The sequence below is a fragment of the Salvelinus alpinus genome, chromosome 8 (assembly GCF_045679555.1).
Source record: "Salvelinus alpinus chromosome 8, SLU_Salpinus.1, whole genome shotgun sequence".
Classification (NCBI taxonomy): Eukaryota; Metazoa; Chordata; class Actinopteri; order Salmoniformes; family Salmonidae; genus Salvelinus; species Salvelinus alpinus.
In genome coordinates this window covers 35,381,411-35,407,659 of record NC_092093.1, presented here as the reverse complement: position 1 = coordinate 35,407,659, position 26,249 = coordinate 35,381,411, and the positions used below count along the sequence as shown (strand labels likewise).

General features: G+C 41.3%; 1 protein-coding gene across 2 annotated transcripts; it reads right to left on the bottom strand.

Moving 5' to 3' along the window:
• Positions 1-240: 240 nt before the first annotated feature.
• On the bottom strand, positions 241-25,703 carry LOC139583045 (S-adenosylmethionine decarboxylase proenzyme-like). Of its 2 annotated transcripts, none has more exons than XM_071413743.1 (9): positions 25,372-25,703; positions 10,890-10,976; positions 6,589-6,715; positions 6,296-6,440; positions 6,057-6,099; positions 5,752-5,896; positions 5,039-5,131; positions 4,793-4,948; positions 241-4,647 (listed from the first exon to the last, which is right to left on the bottom strand). In XM_071413743.1, exons 1-9 carry the CDS (start codon positions 25,479-25,481, stop codon positions 4,504-4,506), a joined length of 1,050 nt encoding a protein of 349 aa, XP_071269844.1. In that variant the 5' UTR covers positions 25,482-25,703; the 3' UTR covers positions 241-4,503. The 2 variants fall into 2 exon arrangements, with proteins under 2 accessions (XP_071269844.1, XP_071269845.1); XM_071413744.1 differs by having other exon boundaries at positions 6,296-6,398.
• Between the last annotated feature and the right edge of the window lie 546 nt (positions 25,704-26,249).

The following is a 26,249-nucleotide window of genomic DNA, read 5'->3' as shown; positions in this document are numbered from 1 at the left end:
AGACATAGAAATTGAATGTGAACCATGTAACTTCAAATGTTTATCAATGAATTTAACATCTTGAATCATGACCAGTCATGCTCCGATTTGGGAGGTCAAGCATCAGACCTGATCCTAACACTTGCGTTATTAATGCCATATATATTTATGTGCATGTTGGATATTCTACAGTTTTAGCTCAACGCACAGTGGCCTGGACTTACTGCTTTACGTCAACTTATGCCCAATGCTGATAAAAAGTCACACAAAAGAGTCATCTTTATTTATTAAAGCATCAAGCTCATAGTACAGATATATTTAGCACATCTTGACCATCCAAAGAATAGCAGAATAATTAGAACAGCAAAGTTTTCCCTTCAGTACATCCTGTAAGTTCACCCTCACATCAGGGGAGGTGTTTGACTTTTCCCTTCCCCAGAAAACACAGCACGGGATTTTAAAACGGTAATGCGAGAACAATTTCATGATCCAAATAGTTTCTAAAAAAATCAGTTTGGAACACTGGTTTTACAACAAAAGGGTTGGACAAAAACAAAATATAGTTGGTCCGTAGGCAAAATTGCACCCCACCCCCAATTTTTTTTGAAGCTATGTTCCAAACCAACCCATACGCAGATCATCAAGTCTAAATATGACTTCATCCAAAAACAGTAACCGAAAGTTACCTTTTGTGAAATGTGCTGGTGCCTATTCCCTAAACCAGTCAATACAGCTCTTAGAACACAAAGGAGGCTGGTCACTACAGGCAGAATGACATTTCAGGTAAGGATACCTGGCGAAGATTGGTCCTCAGAAGATATTTTTTTTTTAACCATTCCAAAAAGCCAGACATGGAGGGAAGATTTTCCAAATTGTCAACTTTGCCCAGGTCCTTACATGAAGAACTAATTCTAGTGGCCCCCTTGCAAAGTCAGTTACAATTTTAGCCTCCTGGGGAGAAATGGATTTCGTCGTCTACGGTACACCATCACACTACATGACCAAAAGTACAGGGACACCTCAAACATCTCATTCCAAAATCATGGGCATTAATATTGAGTTGGTCCCCCCTTGCTGCTTTTAAAAACAGCCTCCACTCATCTGGGAAGGCTTTCCACTAGATGTTAGAACATTGCTGCGGGGACTTTCTTCCATTCAGCCACAAGAACATTCGTGAGGTCGAGCACTGATGTTGAGCGCTAAGGCCTGGCTTCACAGTCAGCGTTCCAATTCATCCTAAAAACAGTGTTCGATGGGGTTGATGTCAAGGCTCTGTGCAGACCAGTCAAGTTCAACAAACCATTTCTGTAAGGACCTCGCTTTGTGCACAGGGGATATGACATGCTGAAACAGGAAAAGGGCCTTCCCCCATTGCCACAAAGTTGGAAGCAAATAATCTAGAATGTTACTGTATGCTGTTGAGTTAAGCGACCCCTTTACTGGAACTAAAATGCCTCGCCCGCACCATGAAAAACAGCCCCTGGCCATTATTCCTCCTGCACCAAACTTTAGTTGGCACTATGCATTGAGGGCAGGGAGCGTTCTCCTAGCAACCGCCAAACCCAGATTTGTCCATCGGACTGCCAGATGGTTAAGCATTATTCGTCGCTCCAGAGAACGCGTTTCCACTGCTCCATATTCTAAAGGCGGCAAGCTGTACACCAGCCGATGTTTGGCTGGAGGAATAATCACCAGCCGGTGATTTTGGGCTGGTGTACAGCCATAGAAACCCATTTCATGAAGCTCCCAACAAACAGTTCTTGTGCTGACGGTCCAACCTGCCTCTGAAAGCAACCGAGAACTAAAATATATATACACCTATATCAAAACGCACTTCAGCACTCGACAGTCCTGTGAGCTTGTGTGGTCTACCAATTCGCTGCTGAGTCGTTGTTGCTCCTAGATGTTTCCACTTCACAATAACAGCACTTACAGTTCACCAGCTCTAGCAGGGCAGAAATTTGACAAACTTACTTGTTGGAAAGGTGGCATCCTACGACGGTGACACATTGAATGTCAAAGCTCTTCGTTAAGGACATTCTACAGCCAATGTTTGACTATGGACATTGTACAATGTATAGAATTGCACACACGTCAGCAACAGATGTGGCTGAAATAGCTGAATACACAAATTTGAAGGGATTCCAGACTTGTGTGTATAATGATCCATTCTCTGGTGTTAAGAGCTTTCTGAACAAGCTTGATCTTACAGTTCCTAACATAGTGGGGCAACGCAGCACAGGTTATAACGCTCAGAAGTGCTAAAGGCAGGCCAGAAACGGCAGTCTTAAAATAAAAACAGCAGTCAAACAAAAAAAAGTGTTCCCTAACCACCCCAGGTTTGTCAGCAAATTCAAATCAATCTGCATTCACTGGCAGGGGAAGCATCATGAATATTACTGACCAGCCCAAGAAGACAATCACACATCCTAAAAAAATATATTAAGAAACTCAAAATTCCAAACATCAATATCTGTATAGTAACGATATAGATGAGGGCCTGCCTTCAGCACCAAGGTGGCAAAGTAAAAACATTAACCCTAACCCACCTGTTCAATAAAACATCAGGATGCCTCAGTCCCATCTACATTAGCTGATAAAACTGGAAGGTGAAGCACATCACTCTACACAGGAGGAACAGACCGCAGCACACTACACTGTCAAGCAATACAGAACTAGTAGTCACATGCACCACAGCGTCACAGGATTTTTCCCCTCACTGAACAAAGGGTATGGATTGTGCTCCAAAAAAACTGCAGTGGAGTCACATTTGGGACCAATTCACTGCAAAATGTCTGCGCACAATAAAATTAATAAAATGGTTTATGCAACAGTTGTGTGGAATGATCCGGGATCACCCTGGCATGCTCAGATTGGTGGGCCTCTATTGTGCGCTTACTGATTCCTGTATAGGGGGGAAAGAGAGGATGTACATTGTTTATGAAAGAAATGCTTTGCTGGGCAACCGCTGCACTAAGCAGAGTCTGAGTCATTATCTCCATTCAGGGACACACGGTGCAGCCAGGAGTGCCACTGTCAAGCATGGTTCTGGGGCCAGCTGACAGTCTCACAGGGTGCTATGGGGAGACCCGCTGGGCCGGGGGACAATGGCTGACCACGCTGGATGGCAGAGGGCATTGTTCTGGCCCACACCACAGCGACAAGGTGACTACTGAGTCTCCTTGAGTCATTTACATTCAGATAAAGCCCCTCAACAGGCTCCTCTAGTCTAAACATGGCCCTCAACATTCACGGTTGGCACAGCCTTTGTTCTTACATGACGTGTCAAGTTTGAACTTTTTATAATGTATTCAATTATTATTGGATAAATTAAGTGTTTAAAACAGAGTATACTATGAACCAGACGCTTCCTGTTGGTGCAGTATACTTAAGCATTAAGGCACAAGGGGGTGTGGTATACCGTCTGATATACCACAGCTTTCAGCCAATCAGCATTGAGGGCTCGAACCACCCAGTTTATAAATGTAGGAGCCTTGGTGTAAATGTAAACATGTATTACACATCCCATACCATGAAGTACACAACTGGACATTTTAAATTTACACTAACGCATACTGTTGCATGGGAAAAAGTTGAAAGCCTGTCTTTGTGGACACATTCAACAGCTACATTTATTGTCAAGGTGGAGAGAAGCATGGCTGACTGAACAGGGGGGGGGGGGTTAACAATTCTAGCAATAATTATTTTGGCTCCGGTGCAGTTTACAGCCAAGAACTAGATCACATTGCCCAGCAGCCAGCCTCTATGCAATCCTCTGGTAGTGAAACACTGACAAAGTATGGCATTTTGATTTAAGGAATTAATTAACTAGGTTGATGCTGAATGACAAATAACATTAGAAGATTGTGAGCTTTGGGCCATAATCACTCGAAGACCAACGTCATGAAATTCAATAAGCCAAAAAAGGGTTGGTGTTTTACGTTTGGGTACTGAGGAGTCCTGCGCGAGCTGAAAACCTCTTAAAGTGCACTCAAAAAAGGTCAAAAACAAAGGACACATTTGCAACAGATCAAATAGGCAGCAAATCAGTGAAGGGGGAGAATGCATTTCAACTTAAACATTTTTTTATAAAATCGGTAAGCACATAGAGGTGGACCCATCTGAGCATGTCAGGGCCCTGGACTAGTGGGCACGGAAGCCCTGTCTGTGGGGAATGAGGGGGGAGACCTGCAGGAAGGGGCCGCTGCACTGGGCACACGGGGCAAGGCTGGACAGCCTCAAACAGAGCATGTTTAATTCCTCTACATGCACTTCAAGATCACAGCAAGAGTGCACTAGACTATCTAAACAGAAAAAAGAGCTTTCATGCAAGAGAGCTAAGTTATAGGTACAACAATGCATACAATTCAAACTATTAGGGCCTGTGGCCTCGATACCAAGAAATTCTGGACAATGGCAGCAGAGTGTAGTGGGCCTCTCCGCTAGGACAGAAAGACAGCCACGGGGGGCGAGCCCTCCTACGCAGCCGCCTTTCTTCTTACGCTTCTTTTTCATTCTTAAACCTCAACTTTGCTGGTTCTGCTGGCGGCTCTTGGCGTAACTAGTAAAGACAAAATTGTAATCGTTGAATTGGGCCAACTGGCGGTCGAGGCGCTTGTACCCCTCGAGTTTCTGGGCGGAAGAAAAGACACTGCGACATTTGGAGCTCTACAGAAAAGAGAAAAAAAAGTTGTTAACGGTGGAAATGCCAAGTACAGTGAAGCCATAAAGAGTCAATTATATAGCACATTTCTGGAAAAACAGAGCCGAACATCCACAAGCAACAACGGAACCATTTTGAAAGAGAAACTACCTGGTTAACGAATAGCGTCGTCACAAATTTTCCTGGCTTAAACACGTCCACAACTTTCCTGACCAAATCGTCATAGGACGTCTGAGAGAGGTTGGTTTCGAAGCTGACATAGGAGAACTCTGGCTCTGGAGTGATGTGGATCGTCCAGTAAGTCCCCTGTAAGACAAGACATTGGTTTTCGATAACGTCCCAGGTGTATTTGCAGAGAAGACCCCGAAGACAACCCCATTGACAAGATCCACTTACATCAGTCTTCATTCCATTCATTGAGTATCCACATGGGTTGAACATTGTGGCGTCAATCACAGAACCTGGTATCAGGTCACGAATTCCACTCATCTGAAAAGACAGAAACATTTACACTACAAAACAGCAACTAATTGACTGATGAACAGTCAGCTTTATGATGGTGTTTATCTATACAATAAGGGGAAAATATTGCTAGTGGGCACCAATAGAGATCATTTGATATCGATATGAGCAAGGCATATCGCGATATTGGTTTATTCTTCCCGTTCACCTACACGATCGTTTAAAAAAATAAATCCCTGCATCGTTTAAAAAAATAAATCCCTGCATGCACAAAACCCCTTCCACATATAATTGCCTGCTCATGGGACATCAACAGTTGATGAGCTTCCAATTGTATAGCAACTGGTTTGCTAAGTTAGGCCCCCCCAGAACATTCACATCTGGCCCAATGGGCAAACAAGCAGCAGTCACAACTTCAGACACATGGAAGTTAACAGTTGAAATGTATTTTTATAAAACCAATACCGCATCAAAACCCCCCCCCCCCAGATATTTTCTATATTAGTACCAATCACTAGGGAAGGTAATTAGACAAAACCACAATAGATGAATGTCTTAAGGACAGGTCCCCCTGAACAGTGCCCTACTGAGTGACCCCTCTTAAAGGAATCAACAAATAAAGAACATTGCTAGTCAGTGGGCCTTACACGAGTGACATCATTTGCAGAAACACCGTCTTTCATGAAGAACTGGTCCATAATTGCTGGATCAAGGTCACTCATCAGAACTTCCAGCGTCTGATCCGCATGCTCGTTCTCCCAGAACTCTGGCAAATCCAGAGTAAACAGGTACCTGCAGGGAAACAACGGCGTACAAGAAAACATGAACACATTCGGCAGCACTGGACAGTAGTTAGTTTCACAATGGCAACGTCCACTGCATTATTCATTGTCATCAATGGAACAGTATCTTGAGCATATTCCTTCAGTATCAAGTGTTGATATGACCTTACCAGCAATCAGAGTTCAAACGTCCCATACAGTACGCTGCTCCGTCTGGAAAAGAGAACTGCATGTCATTTCTTTCTCTCATGTGCCCATGTCTCATACACTGTCTTCTAAAATCAGTAGAGGATACAACAGCAGCCTGTATAGAGTCGCTGACTCACCCATCCATGAATTACCAGCCACGCCCATGGTGATTAGAGTTCAAGAATGGAATTTAGAGCATGGGGGGGGGATTAGTACTTACTTGGGAAAATCTGGCTGAGAAATTCCACTTCCTCCTGGAAGTTCCGATGAGGGAACTCCTGATGGGTGGGCTTCATGAAGTTCTTGCGAGAATAGAAGAAATTCTGTAGGTAGTGAGGAGATGGAGTTAAAACCTCTGACCTATCCTGTCCACGAGAACGTCACCACAAAAACAAGACGGCACAAAGATTACATGAGCCTCACAAAATGTCTTGACGCATAACATGGTTTATAAATGGCGGGAAATTCGTGGTTTTAAGAAACATGTAGGTCATGCGTGGGTGTCACACTGACCTCGATGGCATCAAAGCCACAGTACTCTCTGGCGAGTTCCAGCAGAGGCATCAGTGCTTGCAGTAAGAGGGTGGTTCCACAGGTCTTCAAAATGAAACGTCTCTTGGAGACAAACATGCTACTCTCACTGGAAAAAAGGGACAGACAGAAAATGAATATTAGTTATGCATGTTACACATGTACAGTTAAATATATACTTAAGCCTACATTTGTGACACGAACACAACTGACATCCAATATAACCAACTGTGTTCAGTATTAAAATAGACAAATTTGTTTCCCCAGGTTTGAGTTTCTAACTTCCAGTTAAGGTTGTAAGCCTTCCAGCTAGGCACCCAGAGAGTCTGCTTAAAGATGCCATGCCACCCATTGGCCAGGCATTACCCTTAATGACAGCTTACAAATGATTCTACAGAGCAGGGCTATTCAACTCTTACCCTACGAGGTCTGGAGCCTGTTGGTTCACTTCTACGTGATAATGAATTGCACCCACCTGGTGTCTCAGTTCTAAAATCAGTCCCTGATTAGAGGGGAACAATGACAAAATGCAGTGAAACTGGCTTCGAGGTCCAGAGTTGAGGGCCCACGTAATTAAACACCTTGCGAAACATATGCGAGTAAGTCATCAAATGACTCAGGTTCACTTAAAACTGCCAGTGTGAACAAGGCATTAGTCACAGACTACTTCTAGGGAGACGTGCAGGGTGATGTTTTTTTTATTACAAGGAACAGTCAGTTGACTATAGCATAGCCAGTGAGACGGTAGGAGTTGAAGATCAGTCATGTTTTGTCTACTTGCATTCAAGCCATCACAAGTAGTCCTTTCCTGAGTCAGGACTACGCCGTTCCCATAACATCAACAGTGGACAGCTGACACTTCACAGCTAGCTCTGATCCCATCAAGGTTGGTGGATCCACCACCTCCCTTGTGATCTGTGCGCTCTCTGAGGGTTGTAGGTGGGACCTAACCGGCAGGAGTGGAGACCTCGGCATTCACAACTTCCCCACTCAGATGACACCCTAGTCCATTGGTCTCAGTGGGGTCCGCCACAGCCAGATATCAAATATATGAATGACTCTTACTAAAAGAATATACACATTTTGGCCAAAGGATCCGTGGAATAAAGGTTTACTACATTGTTAAGTCCCCAAACTTTAGTCCCTTACCCCTTCAAACATTCAGCTGCGTACCCCCTCTAGCACCAGGATCAGCACACTCAAATGTTTTTTTTTGCCATCATTGTAAGCCTGCCACACACACTATACATTTATTAAACGTAAGAGTGAGTGTCACAACCCATCTCATGGAAAGTGACACAATGCTCTTATAGGACCAGGGCACGAATAATATAATCAATAATGTTGCTCTTCAGCCATCTATATAACCTTATTTGCTCATCAAAAATGATAACACAGGTTAATGAGAAGGGTGTGCTTGAAAGGATGCACATAACTCTGCAGTGTTGGGTTGTATTGGAGAGAGTGTCTTAAATAATTTCAGTCTGTGCCTGTTTTTAGTTCATGCTAGTGAGGGCTGAGAATCCACTCTCACATAGGTACGTGGTTGCAAAGGGCATCAGTGTTTTAATGTGACTTGCCAAGGCAGAATACTGAGCATCTGATTAAATTCAATTCCCAAAACCGCTTGTTGCAATTTTGATGAGACTCTCTTGTTCAGATATCGGTAAGTGGACTGGAGGCAGGGCATGAAAGGGATAACGAACACAGTTGTTTGTGTCATCCATTTTGGGAAAGTACCTGCGTAATTGCGCACCCAACTCACTCAGGTGCTTCGCTACATCACATTTGACATTGTCCGTAAGCTTGAGTTAATTTGCACATCATAAATCATACAATGATGGAAAGACCTGTGTGTTGTCCTTGTTAATGCAGACAGAAAACAGCTCCAACTTCTTAATCATAGCCTCAATTTTGTCCCGCACATTGAATATAGTTGCGGAGAGTCCCTGTAATCCTAGATTCAGATCATTCAGGCGAGAAAACTTCACCCAGAGACCAGTCGTGCGAGAAACTCGTCATCATGCAAGCGGTCAGACAAATGAAAATGGTCAGAGAAAACTAAGCTAGTCTCTATATTTAAAAAACATGTCAATACTTTGCCTCTTGATAACCAGCGCACTTCTGTATGTTGTAAAAGCGTTACATGGTCACTGCCCATATCATTGAATAGTGCAGAAAATACACGAGTTCAGGGGCCTTCCTTTAACAAAGTTACCATTAACTGTAGTCTCGAAAAACATATTTCAAGCTGTCAGGCATTCCCTTGGCAGCAAGAGCCTCTCGTGGATGCTGCAGTGTACCCAAGTGGCACCGGGAGCAACTGCTTGCACGCGCGTTACCACTCCACTATGTCTCCCTGTCATGGTATCTGTACTGATGGTGCAAAAGCCAACATTTGGCTACATGCCGATCAGTGGAATTCCCGCGAGAGTAACAGTTAACGTGATTGGATGTTAAATAATTTGACTAGGCTACCTGTATTTGACTTTATTTCGCTGAACACTAGATGGTTTAATTTTATTTGGCAGTGAAATGAGGGTACTCAGGCAAGAATTGAATTTACGTACCCCAGTTTGGGAATACCTGGTCTAAAATATGTTTTTTAACCCTGGGATATTTGTAACCATCCAGAGTACTCCAATTATAAAATAGGTTCAACTCAATAGTTATATTCATTAAAAACACAATGTGTAAAATATTAGCTTTATTAGGGTTTCTGTTAGGACATTTGACTGGCAGCATTTGAACATTTCCTGGACATACGGATTGGGTGCTTAATGCAATTATGGCATCAACCCACAGTGCTCAGAATAACAAATCACATTTAGATTACGGTAATGAATCTAAACATAACACGCAACCCAATGGTGGGAGTCCTCCTTACCGAATTCCGACAAGCACTTTGAAGATTTTATTAACTGTACAGGTTTACTTTTCCACAGCCAATAAGAGGAGTAACAAACAGCAAAATCACTAGCCTAGCTACTATCCCACATAGTAGAAAAGTTGACCTATACTACTGGTAAGCTTGTCGTTCTGTGCAAGAAAGAAATGGCCTCCTCCAGACTGGGACAGTTGTGGAACAATAGATCCAATTCATACAACCAGTACATCAAAATAACTTGAAGGTATTTGAGGCTGTTCAGAACATTTAGCTTAAAAACGGTGATTAACTAGTTTACACATAGCTTTGCAGCAATGCTCACACAGCAGTAAACTACATGCACATGTTGTGCCATAATGCAATTTGATGGGAAAAAATATTTCAAAAGCGCACTGCACATGAGATTAAAATAAGCGAGATCTAAAGAGCCAACAACTAGCATTGTCGCTAATATGACAAGGATTGTGCCTTTGGATACTGGAAAATTAAAGTTGATGTGAAAACAAATAGGACATGATATAAGCTACTTGTTTCAATGGCAAGTCTAAAATAATTGCCTCCACGTTTATAGAAACTGATTCCTTCAAAGTAGCCGAGACAATGCAAGTACATACCTCATATGAGGTAAGCTATTGAGGTTTCACAATTAACTACATTGCATTTTGAAAACATACTGCCTCCAGCGCTCTTCGCCTCGTGGTGTGATGCGCTGAAGCCTGCTTACCGTTGCCAGCACTTGAATGGGAAGCTGCGCGCCAACTACCGGAGGAGAATAAATAAATAGCGCAGCCATTTTTTTAATTTTTTTTATTTATTTATTTATTTTTAAATTGTGGCCATCAAAACCGTCAACATTAACTTGCATTTTGAACGGTTTCGCAATGATTAGTCAAATAAAAGCATGTTTCACTCCTGCAGCAACAGGAGCTGTAGCTCTCGCACTGACAGATTTTCCTCAAACTAAGTTTTGTATGTGGTGTGATAAGAATCATAACGACTTAAGATATGCGCCAATTTAATTCCACCAAACGATGTAAATTAACCTATAGACGATAAGCATTTCCATCAATGGCTAAAAAGCATTGTTTTGCAATGGGTTCCCTCTTCTTCCGCACAATTGGCTGGTGCCAGTTTTTTAGCTGCTTTTTTGGGGGCTAAAAGCTGGCACTTATCACCTGGGTTCAGATAAGACCCAGGTCATTAGGCCCTTCAGAATAGAGCCAGAGACACCCTTCACCCCAGGGGAGAAGAGTTTCCATGCAGCCAGCCATACAGCCACTCGTAATGAGAAGATTAGATGACCCAAATCTAATACCTGCCTCCTAATCTGGAAGAGGAAAAAGGTACGTGCCAAGGTGACAGAGGCAAACCGAGCAGGGATCCGGTCACTACTCACCTGAGTATATAAGCTTCCTGCTTGTCGGTCTTCGTCACACTTATGATCAAACAGTGCACATTCTCCAGAAGTTTGTCCCACTCAAACCTGAAAGACAAAAGCATTTGTTGAAGATGTTTTTTTACTGAAGTTAACACTTTGCTAGCAGACTAAATTAAAACAAACATTGAGCAATGCTAGGGCTGGGCAATACGGCCTAAAAATACTAATGTATGGGCGACTCACAATATACATCAAGAAATGTTCTAAATAAGCATCGTTGTACAATTAATGGTCAAATACACTGCATTTAAAAACAGTCAGCAATAATCAAATTCATTCAGGGCTTCAAGATATATAGGCTAAATAAACCTTCCAAACAAGCCCAATACAATTAAATCAAAATAGTTAGCTGCTTTTGTGTGCGCAATAATCACTGTTCTGGCTTTCAAGTCCATCTATGAAATTGCCCTTGTTACAAATTTAACTAGAACCATGCTTAATGCACTAATAATGCCTGACTTCTTGTAGCAGGTATTAGGCTATAGAAAATTAACAGGTCTCAACACAAGGCCACGTGCTAGTGATTAGCCGGCTAATCTTTATATTTCAAGTTCAGCGAAATGTATTATCAGTTTCTTTATGAAAATATTTAGCGAACGCCATGACATTTACATTTACATTTAAGTCATTTAGCAGACGCTCTTATCCAGAGCGACTTACAAATTGAAAAGTTCATACATATTCATCCGTAGCTAAAGCAAGTAGCTAAAGCAAGGGGGTTATAGCAGCACACAAGTAGACTACAAATGAAGGCCAACTTACAGAAGAGGAACTGGAGGCAATAAAATCTTTTCAGTCTGGATCAACACCAGGGCTTGACAGTATACCACTGGAGGTATCAGACCTTTGATATACTCAAATACCCATTGGCATGTTTAACTCGTATACAAATGGTACCCTCAGGTACTCAAGGTCTGATTTCATTACTAAAAACAGAACCCAGGTGTTAAGTATAAAGATAACCGATTTAAAAAACTGGAGGCCTCTAACACTTCAATGTTGTGATGCCAATATCCTGGCAAAATGAATAGTACAGATTTTTTTTTTTTACGTCTGATATTGTTCATCCTGATTAGACTTTCTTTTACATGGGCAATAAATTACTTGAAACAATGGAACATAATGAAACGAAGATAACAGGTCTGGTCTTCATAACAGATTTTGATAAGGCGTTTAATAAAGTATGACTACAATTTATATATAAAATGCCTGGATTACTTTAATTTCGGTGAATCTCATACAATGGGTTGAAGTTATGTACAGCAACCCCAGATGTAAAATAGTAAATAATGGTTACTTCTCAGAAAGTATTGAGCTTTTAAGAGGAGTCAAACAAGGCTGTCCGTTGTCTCCATATCTATTTATTACGGCCATTGAAATGCAAAAGCCAACAAGAACATCAAGGAGTTGGAAATCAAGGGGATAAAAACAAAGGGTCAATGTATGCCGGTGACTAGTTATCTTAAGTCCGCAAACTGGATCTGGCAGTCTCACTGACTATCTTGATCCATTTTCTAGCCTCGATTAAAACCAAGTGTGTACCATATTATGCAAATAGTGTTTACACTACCTTGTTTACCAATAAGATGGGCAGATGGTGAAGTAGACATACTTGGTATTCACATCAAAAAAATCTAATGAACTTAAAATTAACTTTAATAGAAAGTCAGCAAAACTAGATAAGATTCTGCAAACATGGAGGTAAATACTTGCCTATTTGTCCTATCACAGTTTACTTAATGGCACTGCCTACTCCAGAGAACTCTTTTTAAATCATATGAGCAAGAAATATTTCATAATGAGTGGTTAAAAAACACTAAATATTAAATCTTTAAACCTCTTAAAAGCTTCACTCAAATCCAAAATGGTTCTCCAGTAGATTAAGGCTCATCCTGTTCAAAAGTTGTTATTTTGCCTTCACAAATTATAACTTTTCATTTATATATATATATATATCATTATATTTATTAACGATATGAATAGACAGTTGTCACATATGCAGTTATCGAAAATATATGGAGATATCTGCTCAAGGCAAACTTACAAACTGATTGCAGCACAACCACAAAAATTGAGGTAAGTGATAAAGGGAGAATGTAGGGAACTTGTTTGCCTGCCATACATTAAAGATACAAATTGGCCCCCCCCCCCCCAAAAAAAGGGGAATAAATAGACCAGTTTCATCCGAGGACAAAAATGTTGACAACTGCGCCATACAGGTTGCAAAATAAAATGTACCAAATCCATGGCACATGGTTTATGAACTGGTACAAAAACTATACTTCATTCAACAGTCTTTAAATTATATAACCTTCTGGCCACCAACAGAATGAGAGAAATATGGCATACAATCTCAGCTCTGTAGATTCTCTCCTCGCACCAATTAATAGATTATTTATTCTGGTATTGCTCCTATGTAGCACCAATTAATAGATTATTTATTCTGGTATTGCTCCTATGTAGCTTGTTTCTTGTCACAGGTTCAGGAATGGTTCATAAAAAAAGAAAGTGCACTTAATATTAACCTTACAAATAGCAGTGTTGGGCGATTTGGAAAGCCATAGTCAGTCAATAAATAATATACTCTTAGGAAACGTTCTTTAGCTCATCTGTGGATGCAATTAGAAAAAGGTAAAAAAAAAAAAAATGTAAGTGTAAAACATCACAGCACAACTAATGTTTTTTTTTAAATTTAATTTAATTTATCCGTTATTTTACCAGGTAAGTTGACTGAGAACACGTTCTCATTTGCAGCAACGAACTGGGGAATAGTTACAGGGGAAAGGGGGATGAATGAGCCAATTGTAAACTGGGGATTATTAGGTGACCGTGATGGTTGAGGGCCAGATTGGGAATTTAGCCAGGACACCGGGGTTAACACCCCTACTCTTACGACAAGTGCCATGGGATCTTTAATGACCTCAGAGAGTCAGGACACCCGTTTAACGTCCCATCCGAAAGACGGCACCCTACACAGAGCAGTGTCCCCAATCACTGCCCTGGGGCATTGGGATCTTTGTTTAGACCAGAGGAAAGAGTGCCTCCTACTGGCCCTCCAACACCACTTCCAGCAGCACCTGGTCTCCCATCCAGGGACTGACCAGGACCAACCCTGCTTAGCTTCAGAAGCAAGCCAGCAGTGGTATGCAGGGTGGTATGCTGCTGGCACATGGAAACCAAATGAGGGTGGTCTATGATGATAGGTGGGATGGGCTAAGGGTTGGGATTAAAGAGTATGTATTCTTTGCGACTGTTTTACATAAGTACCATGTATGCATATGTAGCAAAAAAAAACGAACATCTGTCCTCCGAAGAGGGGGGGGGGGGGGGAATATGCATGCTGAGTTCATGAAGCTCCAGCCTTTGGGAATCTTGCTCCAGTTAAATTGGGCATGCTCAACTCCTCAAGCAGTGCCTTCGGAAAGTATTCAGACCCATTGTTACAGCCTTATTCTAAAATCAAATGCATAATCTCAGCAATCTACACACAAATACCCCATAATGTCAAAGCAAAAACCAGTTTAGACATTTTTGCAACTATTAAAAACAAACACATACCTTATTTACATAAGTATTCAGACCCTTTGCTATGAGACTTGAAATTGAGCTCAGGTGCATCCTGTTTCCATTGATCCTCCTTGAGATATTTCTACAACTTGGAGTCCACCTGTAGTAAATTCAATTAATTGGACATGATTTGGCAAGACACCTGTCTATATAAGGTCCCACAGTTGACAGCGCACGTCAGAGAAAAAAAACAAGCCACGAGGTCGAAGGAATTGTCCTTAGAGTGCCGAGACAAGATTGTGTCGAGGCACAGATCTGGGGAAGGATCCCAAAAAATGTCTGCAGCATCGAAGGTCCCTAAGAACAGTGGCCTCCATCATTCTTAAATGGAAATAGTTTAGAACGGCCAAGACTCTTCCTACAGCTGGCCCCCCCGGCCAAACTGAGCAATCGGGGGAGAAGGGCCTTGGTCAGGAAGGCATCCAAGAACCAGACGGTCACTCTGACATCTCCACAGAGGAACTCTGGCGCCAAGAGACCCTTCCAGAAGGACAAACATCTCTGCAGCACTAACCAATTAGGCCTTTATAGTAGTGGCCAGATTGAAGCCACTCAGTATAAAAAGGAACATGACAGCCCGCTTGGAGTTTACCAATTGCACCTAAACACAGACCATTAGAAGAGATTCTCTGGTTTGATGAAACCAATAACTTTTTGGCCTGAATGCCAAGCGTCACGTCTGGGGGGGAAAACTGGCACCATCCCTACGGTGAAGCATGGTGGCAGCATCATGCTGTGGGTATGTTTTTCAACAGCAGGGACTGGGAGACTAGTCAGGATCAAAGCAAAGACAAACAGAGCATAGTACAGAGAGATCCCTTGATGAAGTACTGAGCATTCTGGAGCAGGTTCTCAGACTGGGGCAAATGGTCACCTTCCAACAGAACGACCCTAAGCACACAGCCAAGACAACCCAGTAGTGGCTTCGGGACAAGTCTCTGCATGTCTGAGTAGCCCAGCCAGAGCCCGGACTTGAACCTGATCAAACATCTCTGGAGACACCTGAAAATAGCTGTGCAGCAACATTCCCCATCCAACCTGAGCTTGAGGGGATCTGCAGAGAACAGGAGAAACTCCCCAAATACAGGTGTGCCAAGCTTGCAGCGTTATACCCAAGACTCAATGCTGTCAAAGGTGCTTCAACAAAGTACTGCGTAAAGGGTCTGAATACTTATGTAAATGTGATGTCAGTTTATTTTTTATAAATTAGCTAAATCTGTTTATGCTTGGTCATTATGGGGTAGTGTGTAGATAATAAAATTATAGAATAAGGCTATAACTTTACAAAATGTGGAAAAGTCAAGGGGTCTGAATACTTTCCGAAGGCACTGTACTGTAAGGTGCACACGTGAGAAAGACAAAACCAAAAATACAACATGGGGACAAAAACGCTCATAAAACAATAACCTTGATTCTTACAGGCATTTGGAATGTCACAAAAACATATTCGGATTGTCGCCCAGCCCTAATCCAAGCTAATCATTTTACGGTTCCATAGATGGCAATTTTGGGTTATCAAATTAGCCCGACAAAGATCTAAACGGACAGTGACAGTGAGTGAAAACCATCAGAGCTGTTTGACAAGTTAACTCGCACTTCAATTTTGACCGAATCACCTTCCAAGGAAACAGTCCAAGCTCCAGTATTATACTCATGGATTGTGCTGGGTCCAAAGCCCTGGCATCCCCTTGCAGGTGCTAGAACTTCTCAACTGCCTACCTGGTTAAATAGAGGTGAAGTAAATCAAATTAAGAAGGAGCGTTGCGCAATCCTGCAAGACCGGCAGAACCCCACATGAATGACTTGACTGCCCCTTTAGTCACACTTCAAACCGCTTTGGCTTTGTGACCTTTGAACAGGAAAATGTCCTCAGACCAGTTTAGAATCCATTTGCAAAGAGCCTCCAGCTGTGTCTAACATTCAGTCCTCACATCACGGGCACAGATTTCTCAACTAGGGATCTCATGATAAACGTGCCAATATGTCATGTATTGAGATTGTCACAACTCTATAGGTATTGTGATTCGATACTGCAATTAGATGTTCAAAACATATTGCTCACCAAATGTCTGCTGCAGAGAGAAAATGAGTTGAGCGGTCATGGATACAAGTGCTGAAAAGATGTTGGCTCTATTTATCTGTCGGCGTGTTTAAGAAATGTAATATCCATAGCAATTAGGCCAACTTGAGTATGGTGAGCCATAAAACAGTTTAAATTAAACCAGGAGTGTCCCTTAAAAAGGACACCTCCACCACTTTACTAAACACTTCATAATAACTGAAATGTTTAATGTGTAATTTTATGATTTGTTTATAGACTGTTCAGTGCTGAGCAAAACCAGAAATTCCTTCTGACTTTTTCAAGTAGAATCCCTGAGATGACTAATACAATAATTGGACAGTCATGTTCAGTGATCAAAATAACCATCTGTAGTGGTGATCATATGCGATCTTCCAGCTATATACACACACGTTTCTCTGGTTGTCTCTAATAACGTCCGGAAATATCTTAAAATAGCTTGAATACCTAATGATATTTATAGCCAGCTTACTCAAATTTCTGGTCACTGCTCAAACTCCCATGAAGGACCAAAGTTGCCACGCCTGCAGCCATTGTGCCCTTTGCAAATGCCTATATTTTCATATTTACTTGTAAACTTCATATTAGTTCCAAAAGACCTCCAGTGTTGGATGGTTGCTTGGAGAGTCACCAAGGCCGCATGTGTCTTGTTAAAAACACTGCTAGAAGCAGCAGGTTTAGATTCTTAGCTAGCATTGCTAACATTAGCGCCAAATATACAGGCTGCAACCCTATACATTCAGAAAATGTGTTAAACAGTCCAAACATGTCGGCCTGTTAAGACCGTCGTTAAGATGAAACTGCTGTTGCAAACACTTATTTTTTGCCATGTAGCAGTCAGGTTAGCTAGCAGGCTAACTAGATACAGTAACTTATGGTCAGCAAAGGTTGTTTAAATTGGAACTATTCTCGTCGGGGCATGGACTCTACAAGCTGTCGAAAGCATTCCACAGGGATGCTGGCCCATGTTAACAATGCTTCCCACAGTGGTGTCCAGTTGGCTGGATGTCCTATGGGTGGTGGAACATTCTTGATACACGGGAAACTGTTCAGCAGCAGCGTTGGAGTTCTGGACACTCAAACCTGTGCACCTGGCACCTACCATAACCAGTTTAAAGGGACTTAAATACTTTGTCTTACCAATTCACTTTCTAAATGGCACCCCATGTCTCAAAGCTTTAAAGTTACATCAATAAGGGATCATAGCTTTCACCTGGCCAGTCTAGATATGTTCCTAATGTTTTTGTATAATCAATGTATATTCAACATGACATTCATGCAAGCATAATATATTTACAACCCAAAAGTAAAATGGGAAATGCACTCATAACATAAGCAATATATTTAGACTAAGCTTAGTCTGGGCTTGATAAACAAAATGCACCCTGGGACTCTTAGTATGCTATAGACAGGGGCAATCAGAAGCTTCAAAGTGGCAAAAACAAGGAATCATGCAGTATGCCTAACAGAAACAACAAGTGTATCATAGCTTACAGTAGTGCATATATACTCTAACTGGTAATGTGGCAGAATTGTCCTTTAAGTAATAGATGTCAAAAGGTATAATAGTTTAGCTCATCCACCAACATCATTTTCCATGGTTGACATAAATTACCATTCTGCCTGACTGTGCAAGCCTTGGGCAAATAACCCTGGCAACAAGAACATTGATGGCAATATCCTTTACAGAACCAGGACTCATTTAAGGAATCATCAAGTTTGGGTCACCCTCTAACTAGAAGCTTCTGGTAACCAGTACCGATCGAGTGGCTCTCAATGGAGCGCTGCATCAGCTCACATCTCAGTGTGACATGGGCACTATAGCTATTCCTGGTGACAAGACTCCATTCTTGCCTGGGAAATTTGAGGGAAAGGGAAAGCCAGGATAAACACAGCCAAATAAATGATAGGCACTTCAAACCCAGGGACACATGGCAAGTCTCTGGGGAACTAGTCAAGTTTGCAACACCCTCAATGTAGGTCAAATGAATAGGTGAACTTTCCCCACTGGAGTGGCAGCTCTGGTCAACATTCCTCAGTCAGACAATACCCCAAGAAATGTTGGTCAACAGCCCGAGGACAGAATTTAAGCAGCTACCTCAGCCCAGAGAAAGTCAGCGGCATAGGTGGGTGTGTGGTACAGATTCATGAATCAGATGCCCTTGTGGACTTATTTGGACATTGGCAGGCATCCAGCACCCCTGATCCACAGAGTCTGAGCAGTTAATCTTCCCTGGCTGTAAATTAATACCCGCTGTCATTCATTCTGTAAGCCTGACACTTTCCTAACCCAGATCTGATGATTATGTTCTAAAACCGAACTCAGGCTTTCCCCTAGGTTGGCAAGAATAGCCATGAACCATGCCACAAGGGGGGCGGGGCTATAATGCACCAAGTAGACAGCGCACCAATACTGAAACTTGCCATGTTAATTTGATACTGAATATTCTTGATTTTAGATGAATCAATTCCGATAGACAAGCTGTGTATTAGTTGTCTGTCATACTGGCACATACTCCCCTTGTCAATTTATTATCTTATAGCTTACTTTCGAAAAGCCAAAGGTAGGCCTAGTTTTATTAAAATAAGTTAAGGGAAGGAGAAACATTTGCTTGTGTCTGACATGCTGGTGGCTTTGATTGACAGGTCTTTTTACGTTGGGGGAGCATTCTCTATAGACCTATATGTCCAGTCAAAGCAGCATGTGCAGACTCCATCTTTAATAGGAGTCAAACGCTCCTGTAATGATTTAATCTTGTTTAAGGCCTATTTTCAGTAGATTAAGCAAGATTATTTCTCTCATTACAGCATCCTATCTGAAGACCATTGCCACTGGAAAAGTTGAACAATTATTTAAGGGCTTAGTGTGAATTGTTTAGTGTGTCAAAATTGGATAAATATTTTCTTTATTTGCAAAAGGTAGGCATATACCGCTTTATTTTGACTGCCATGTACCAATGTATCATTACAAAAAAAGAGACCCTCTCCAACCATACATTCTTAAATTCAAATGTATAAGTAATAACAATTAAATGCCATAATAACAAAGTGTAAAGGCTTGTTTCAAATAGGTTTTATTAAGAAGCCTATCCACGTAAAGTGTACAAGCAGAATTGTGATCTCTTTTTACATAGGGGTTTACAGGCCTAACAGTACCAGCCAAAAGTGTGCACACCTACTTACTCAAGGGTTTTCCTGGCCTCCACAATCACCCGACCTCAACCCAGTAGAGCTGTTCGGGATGAGTTGGACCAGAGAAGGAAAAGTAGCCAACAAATGCTCAGCATATGTGGGAACTCACTGTTGGAAAAGCATTCCAGGTGAAGTTGGTTGAATGTCGAGAGCGCAAAACAGTTTCATAATTTTACTAGGCAAGTTTTTTTTACAATGACGGCCTACCCCGGCGTTGCTGGGCCAATTGTGCCCCGCCCTATGGGACTCCCAATCACAGCCAGATGTGGTATAGCTTAAGGCTATTTTAATTGTTTAACACTTTTGGTTACTAAAATGATTTCATGTGTTATTTCAGTGGTCTTTACTATTCTACAGTATAGAAAATATAAAAATAAAAATCCTGGAATGAGTAGGTGTCCAAACTTGACTGGCACTCCACATTTAAACAAAATGGACACTGAAAGGAGAAAAGGAAAAACAAGTAACAAAGTGTAACGCTCTACTGAAGTTGCACACAGAGTCTGATTGATTATGTGTTGTCAATATGAAAATGTGATATCTTAATTTGTGCACTGGATTTAGGAAATAATAATTTCAGCCAACCAAGCATTCAAACAGAGGCATGGTGGAGGGCACGTCAAGGGAAATCTAGATATTTAAGAGCAGTGTATGCCCTAATGTAGTGTTTGCCAAACTAAGGGTCGTGACCCCATGTGGGGGTTGCCTGATTTGAAAATGGGGTTGCAAAAGAAACTGAATTAAATAGTGCTTGGTTCGTAGAACTGGGGTTGTCAGTAACCGTCGGTAGCCGCTAGATGCTCTTGTAATAATGTGGCTCTTGAATGGTTTAAGCTACAAAATAGTATCAAAGGTAGACTCTTGGCAACACGCATGAGTGGTTTCCGTCTGGCAGTCCGATTGACAAATCTGGGTTTGGCAGATGCCAGATGAACGCAACCTGTGCCAATGCATATTGCCAAAAGTAAAGTTTGGTGGTGTAGGAATGGTCTGGGACTGTTTCATGGGTCAGGCAAGGCCCCTTAATTCCAGTGTAGGGAAATCTTAATGCTACAACATACAATGACATTCTAGACCATTCTTTGCAGCATCAGTTTGAGGAAGGCCCTTTTCTGTTTCAGCATGGCAATGCCCCCGTGCACAAAGCGAGGTCCATACAAAAATGTTATGTCGAGATCGGTGTGGATGAGCTTGACTGGATGAATTGGAAAACCGACTGCAAGCCAGGCCCAACCTCACTAACGCACTTGTGGCTGAATGGACAAACGTCCCTGCAGCAATGTTAAAACATCTAGTGGAAAGCCTTCCCAGAAGAGTGGTGGCTGTTATAGAGGCAGGGGGGGGACTAACTTCATATTTACGCCCATGATATTGCAATGAAATGATTGACGAGCATGTGTCCACACTTTCAGTCATGTATTGTAGGAAGGAGGTACCGAACGTCAATTTTTTTTATTTTACAAGCAACTGAAAAAAATGTATGCATGCTTGTCTGGAGGAAGAACAGTACTGGAGAAGAGGTGAGGCGCAGACAGGCATAGAACATTGGGGAAAAAACAAGGAAATCAAGCTGCAGTGGCAGCTGTACAGGTAACTCATCCAAAGGGCTTTGACTTCAAGCACAGCAGCAAGACAAAACAAGATGCCCCACAACCTTAACTAGCAAGTTAACCTTAAGGGTCGACCTAACATTCTTCGTTTTTCCACGCAGGAAAAAGATAAACGGTTAAGAAATATCTTGTGGCGTTTCGTAAACACAGCTCTATAATGCTTTCTATTGTAATTTCTGCTCAGCATCAAACAAATGTTTTGCTTCAGTTGCATTTCTCCACTTAGATGAGAATTCATGAACGGCCATGCTATCAGAAGACAGCTGACTGATGTGTTGCTACTAGAGGTCGACCGATTAATTAGGGCCGATTTCAAGTTTTCATAACAATCGGAAATCTGTATTTTTGGGCGCCGATTTTTATTATATATATTTATTTTTTTACACCTTTATTTAATCTTTATTTAACTAGACAGGTCAGTTAAGAACACATTCTTATTTTCAATGACGGCCTAGGAACGTTCAGAACGACAGATTTTTAACCTTGTCAGCTCGGGGAACCAATCTTTCAACCTTGCAGTTAACTAGTCCAATGCTCTAACACCTGATTACATTGCACTCCACGAGGAGCCTGCCTGTTATGCAAATGCAGTAAGCTAAGGTAAGTTGCTAGCTAGCATTAAACTTATCTTATAAAAAACAATCAATGACTGTCATTGCTCCAATGTGTACTTAACCATAAACATCAATGCCTATCTTAAAATCAAAACACAAGTATATATTTTTAAACATGTATATTTAGCTAAAATAAACCCAGGTTAGCAGGCAATATTAACCAGGTGAAATTGTGTCATTTCTCTTGTGTTCATTGCACGCAGAGTCAGGGTATATGCAACAGTTTGGGCCGCCTGGCTCTTTGCGAACTAATGTGCCAGAATTTTACGTAATTATGACATAACATTGAAGGTTGTGCAATGTAACAGGAATATTTAGACTCATGGATGCCACCCGTTAGATAAAATACGGAACGGAATAAACGAGGTGATAGTTTCCGAATTAGTCAACGGTATATGGTTTAGAGAGAAATAGTTGACGCGTTATAATTCCTGTAATAACTTGCGGCTGAACTTGAAAGGGGTTCCTTCGTTATTTTACCGTTCATGTCTTCCATAGAGAATGTCTTGATCTACTTCAAATAAGGTCTGTGTTTCGTGCAGGCTTAAACCGCCTCGGCGTTTTGATACCCGTGTAAATCTCACTAGGATAAGGTAACGCTTGTCAAAATATTTTCATAAATCCACTACCAAAAAAAATGATCTTCGCTTATATTTAGCCAAAATTGATCAGAGTTACCTTGTCCTATGGATATCTACACAGTTATAAAATTGGCACGGTGGCGTAAGCCTACACAAAACAGACCTTATTTTAAAGTGAATCTAAAAATATCCTATGGAATAAATGAAGGAACCGCTTTTCAGATTTTGCTAGAAGGTGTCATGGGAATTATGACTCGCACTTTGGTCGTAAATTCTTACCATGCCCATTATTAAAATAGGATTCCCTGCATGTATAGATTACAGTTTTTGTTTTCAACATTCATCACAGGTAACTTACTCTATTTTTATTCAAACAGTTGAGTATTTGTCTCCTAAGCAGACTCTTCAGTATCATTGTCACTTCAGAGCTGTGTGTGTATTTATGTATTATATTAAGTTATAATTAAAGTGTTCATTGAGTATTGTTGCAATTGTCATTATTACAAAAATGTGTGTGTGCGTGTGTATATGATATATATATATATATATTTTTTTTTATACATAAATCGGCATCGGCTTTTTTGTCCTCCAATAATCGGTATCGGCGTTGAAAAATCATAATCGGTCGACCTCTAGTTGCTACAGACTATTTTTCTCTGGTAAAATACAATATTAACTTTCAGTATTAACTCTAATACTTTAGGAAAAAGATAACACCATGCATTGTTTTTAGCAACCAAAAAAGTTCTCATTGTAAGCTCATTTACTTGTGCAGCTGCCAGCCAAAGTTTTGCACTACTGTTGTCATTGACAAGCCACTTTCTGCTTAATGATTTATACTATTTTCTATGACGGAAAACTATAGTTTAATGTTCCTGATCACTATTGAGAAAAACACCTTCACTTTACACATAAAACGCAAACCCTGTCAATACACAGCTGGCCTCACCTGTTCCTGCTTTCTCCTGCTGTGCTATTTACAAACACTTGACTGGCTCAACTGTTCTGGGGAACTAACATACGCTTCATAATGTAAAATGATGCGACATTAAATGAACACCATCTGCTTAGTCTCCTAAAGTATTGCACAAGTTCACTGCAGGTACTTGCTTAAAGTACACATTTAAATATATTGAAAAACTTTTTTTGCAGTTTTGTTAAACAATCACGTGACTATTTCTAAATATCCTGGTACAGCCCAAGCCTAGACCAGGCACTAAATCAAACTGGGGAATATAGAATAGAAAAATCTATCTACACCGTAGATAATACAAAATTGCCTGATGATCTTCTGAACTATCCACTAACTAATGCATGTCACTTCAAACCATACTTCCTTCAGATTGAAACTGTCAAAAGTACTCAGGCTAATTTGTAAATAAATGTCATGCCCCAAATAAAAAAAGCAAACATTGGCCAATTAAATCACTTGTTTTACATGGTGATGTTTTGAAATTCTCCAAATGTGGTCATCACTGGGAGAAAAAAAGTTGAATCCCTGCCCTACTGTCTGACTTTTACATAACAGGAGTTTGCTGGAACAACAAGAAACTCACACGAATTTAAAAACAAGAGCATTTCAATAATTGTAGTATGGTTGATAGTAACACATCCTTTAACATATATATTGAAGCAATGCAAAAAATAAGGGCCTAGTTTAACAAGTTGGAGAACCACGAGTGAGTATCATGGACCTCTATTATTTCATCGTACCTGCACAAGTAATAGTAGCAAGATAGACTCCAGGTAAAGTTAATGAAACTACAGGCCATTCATGCATTGAGTCCGATTGAGTAAGTCACATGAGAAGATTCGTTTCTCAGATAACTGGTGGGCAATCAACTCTCAAATGGATCATTATCCATTACCTATTGATTATGTTTATAGGTTTAGAGGTTTAGTTCATTCTGCATTGCAGATGTAAAGCTTCACAGAAAGAGAAAAACAATTTGGCTAAGTTGCCACAAGGCATTACCACATGCTTAGCATGATGCTAGGGCCCACATGCGTGACGCAGGAGAACAAATGAAATGGAAAATTACTAAACCTAGTTACACAATGACAACTTCACAAGTTGAGTTGTAGATTTAGTGAACTACCTAGCTTTTGACATGATACATTACTGCATAAAGATGCACGTGTACGTCGGCCTAACTCCAAATGCATGCGCAGTATGCGAAAAACCCGCGCAGTCAAACTCAACCCAATCGTACCCTCTCTTTTGCCTGGGGGGAAAAATGAAAGAGAAAAAAAAAAACTTGCTCGAATTCAAATACGTAGCCAGCCGGATACCTTGCATCAAGCCATATTTAGATACATTTCTGAACATGTTAGAATACAAAGACTTTACTGGAGACCATGCTTGACAGTTGGATGGCTAGACTATCCAACATATAGCGAACCATCCAACAAACAGGTGACATGGTTAACGTTAGCTAACTAACACCGATTGAATGAATGACTCAGCTAGCTACCGCGTTAGCAAGCGCCAAGCTACTACAGCTAGCGGTCGAATATGGGGGATGGTAATTCATTCGGCCACCACATGACATGCCAGTGAAAGATGCTATGGTGGTTTACGAGATAACTGGGCTCGTTGTCATTAAACAGACTATCTAGTAAGGGGAAGAAAGCATGGTTACGATGTTTTTAGCGATTGTTGAGGGTTGATTCTACAGCCAGTCTTCTTCAGATGACGGATTGCTTGAGTCCATAGTGCCACATGCTAGCAGCTTAGCTAGCAAGCAAAGTCAAGTACAGACAGGCATGAATTAATCAAATCTTCACTTCACAAACCTTGGGATGGTACGGAGGTCCCCTGTTCCTTTATTCTCATCTTGCCGGGAGAACCACACCTCCAACAGCTTCTCGGTTCCCTCGAAGAAGTGTGCACCGTTCTCTTCCATCGTGGCACAGCAGACACCAATAACAGAAATTAAATGTTGGTTACGTTTTCAACTTAATTAGCTAGTCCTTGCTTGATCGTTATAATTTATTAAGTACAGTCCTTTAGCAATCCAGGTGTAATTTCTTGGTTTTACCGTCTTCCCTTTTACAGAGAATACTGTAGAGCGACTGCTAGCTAATATCGCCGGCCATACTGTGGAGAGCGCAGAATGAGGGCTGCACAGTGATTTTATTCACCTAGCCTATCACGTCACCCTCAAGTTAGTCGAATCACATTGGCGGGTCCTTTCCATTAAGTGGCGATTGGCTGAGGCAACTGTCAGCATGACGAAAGTGTGTACATTGCTAATCTCCAAACATATTACAAAATGATGGTTATGCCGATTTGCTACATGTGCCTCTCTCATGTAACAGCTCAAGGCAATAGATGTCAAATGGGGGATAGTATAGGAGACTATTCCTCTAGTTGAGGCTACTTGAGAAAAACCTCACTTGATTATTTCTATTCAAAAACCTATTGGAGACCTGCACATGTTGGGTCAAACTACAAAAGGGTGACACATTTGTTAATTTGAGTAGTATATAAAACATGAAATGTTACAACTGATCTCCCCCATTTTTTTGGACTGTTCATGAGTATGCAAGTGCAGTAACTGCACTTTATGTCTCCCGAGTGGCGCAGCGGTCTAAGGCACTGTATCTCAGTGCTAGAAGCGTCACTACAGACCCTGGTTGCATCCTAGGCTGTATCACAACCGGCCGTTATT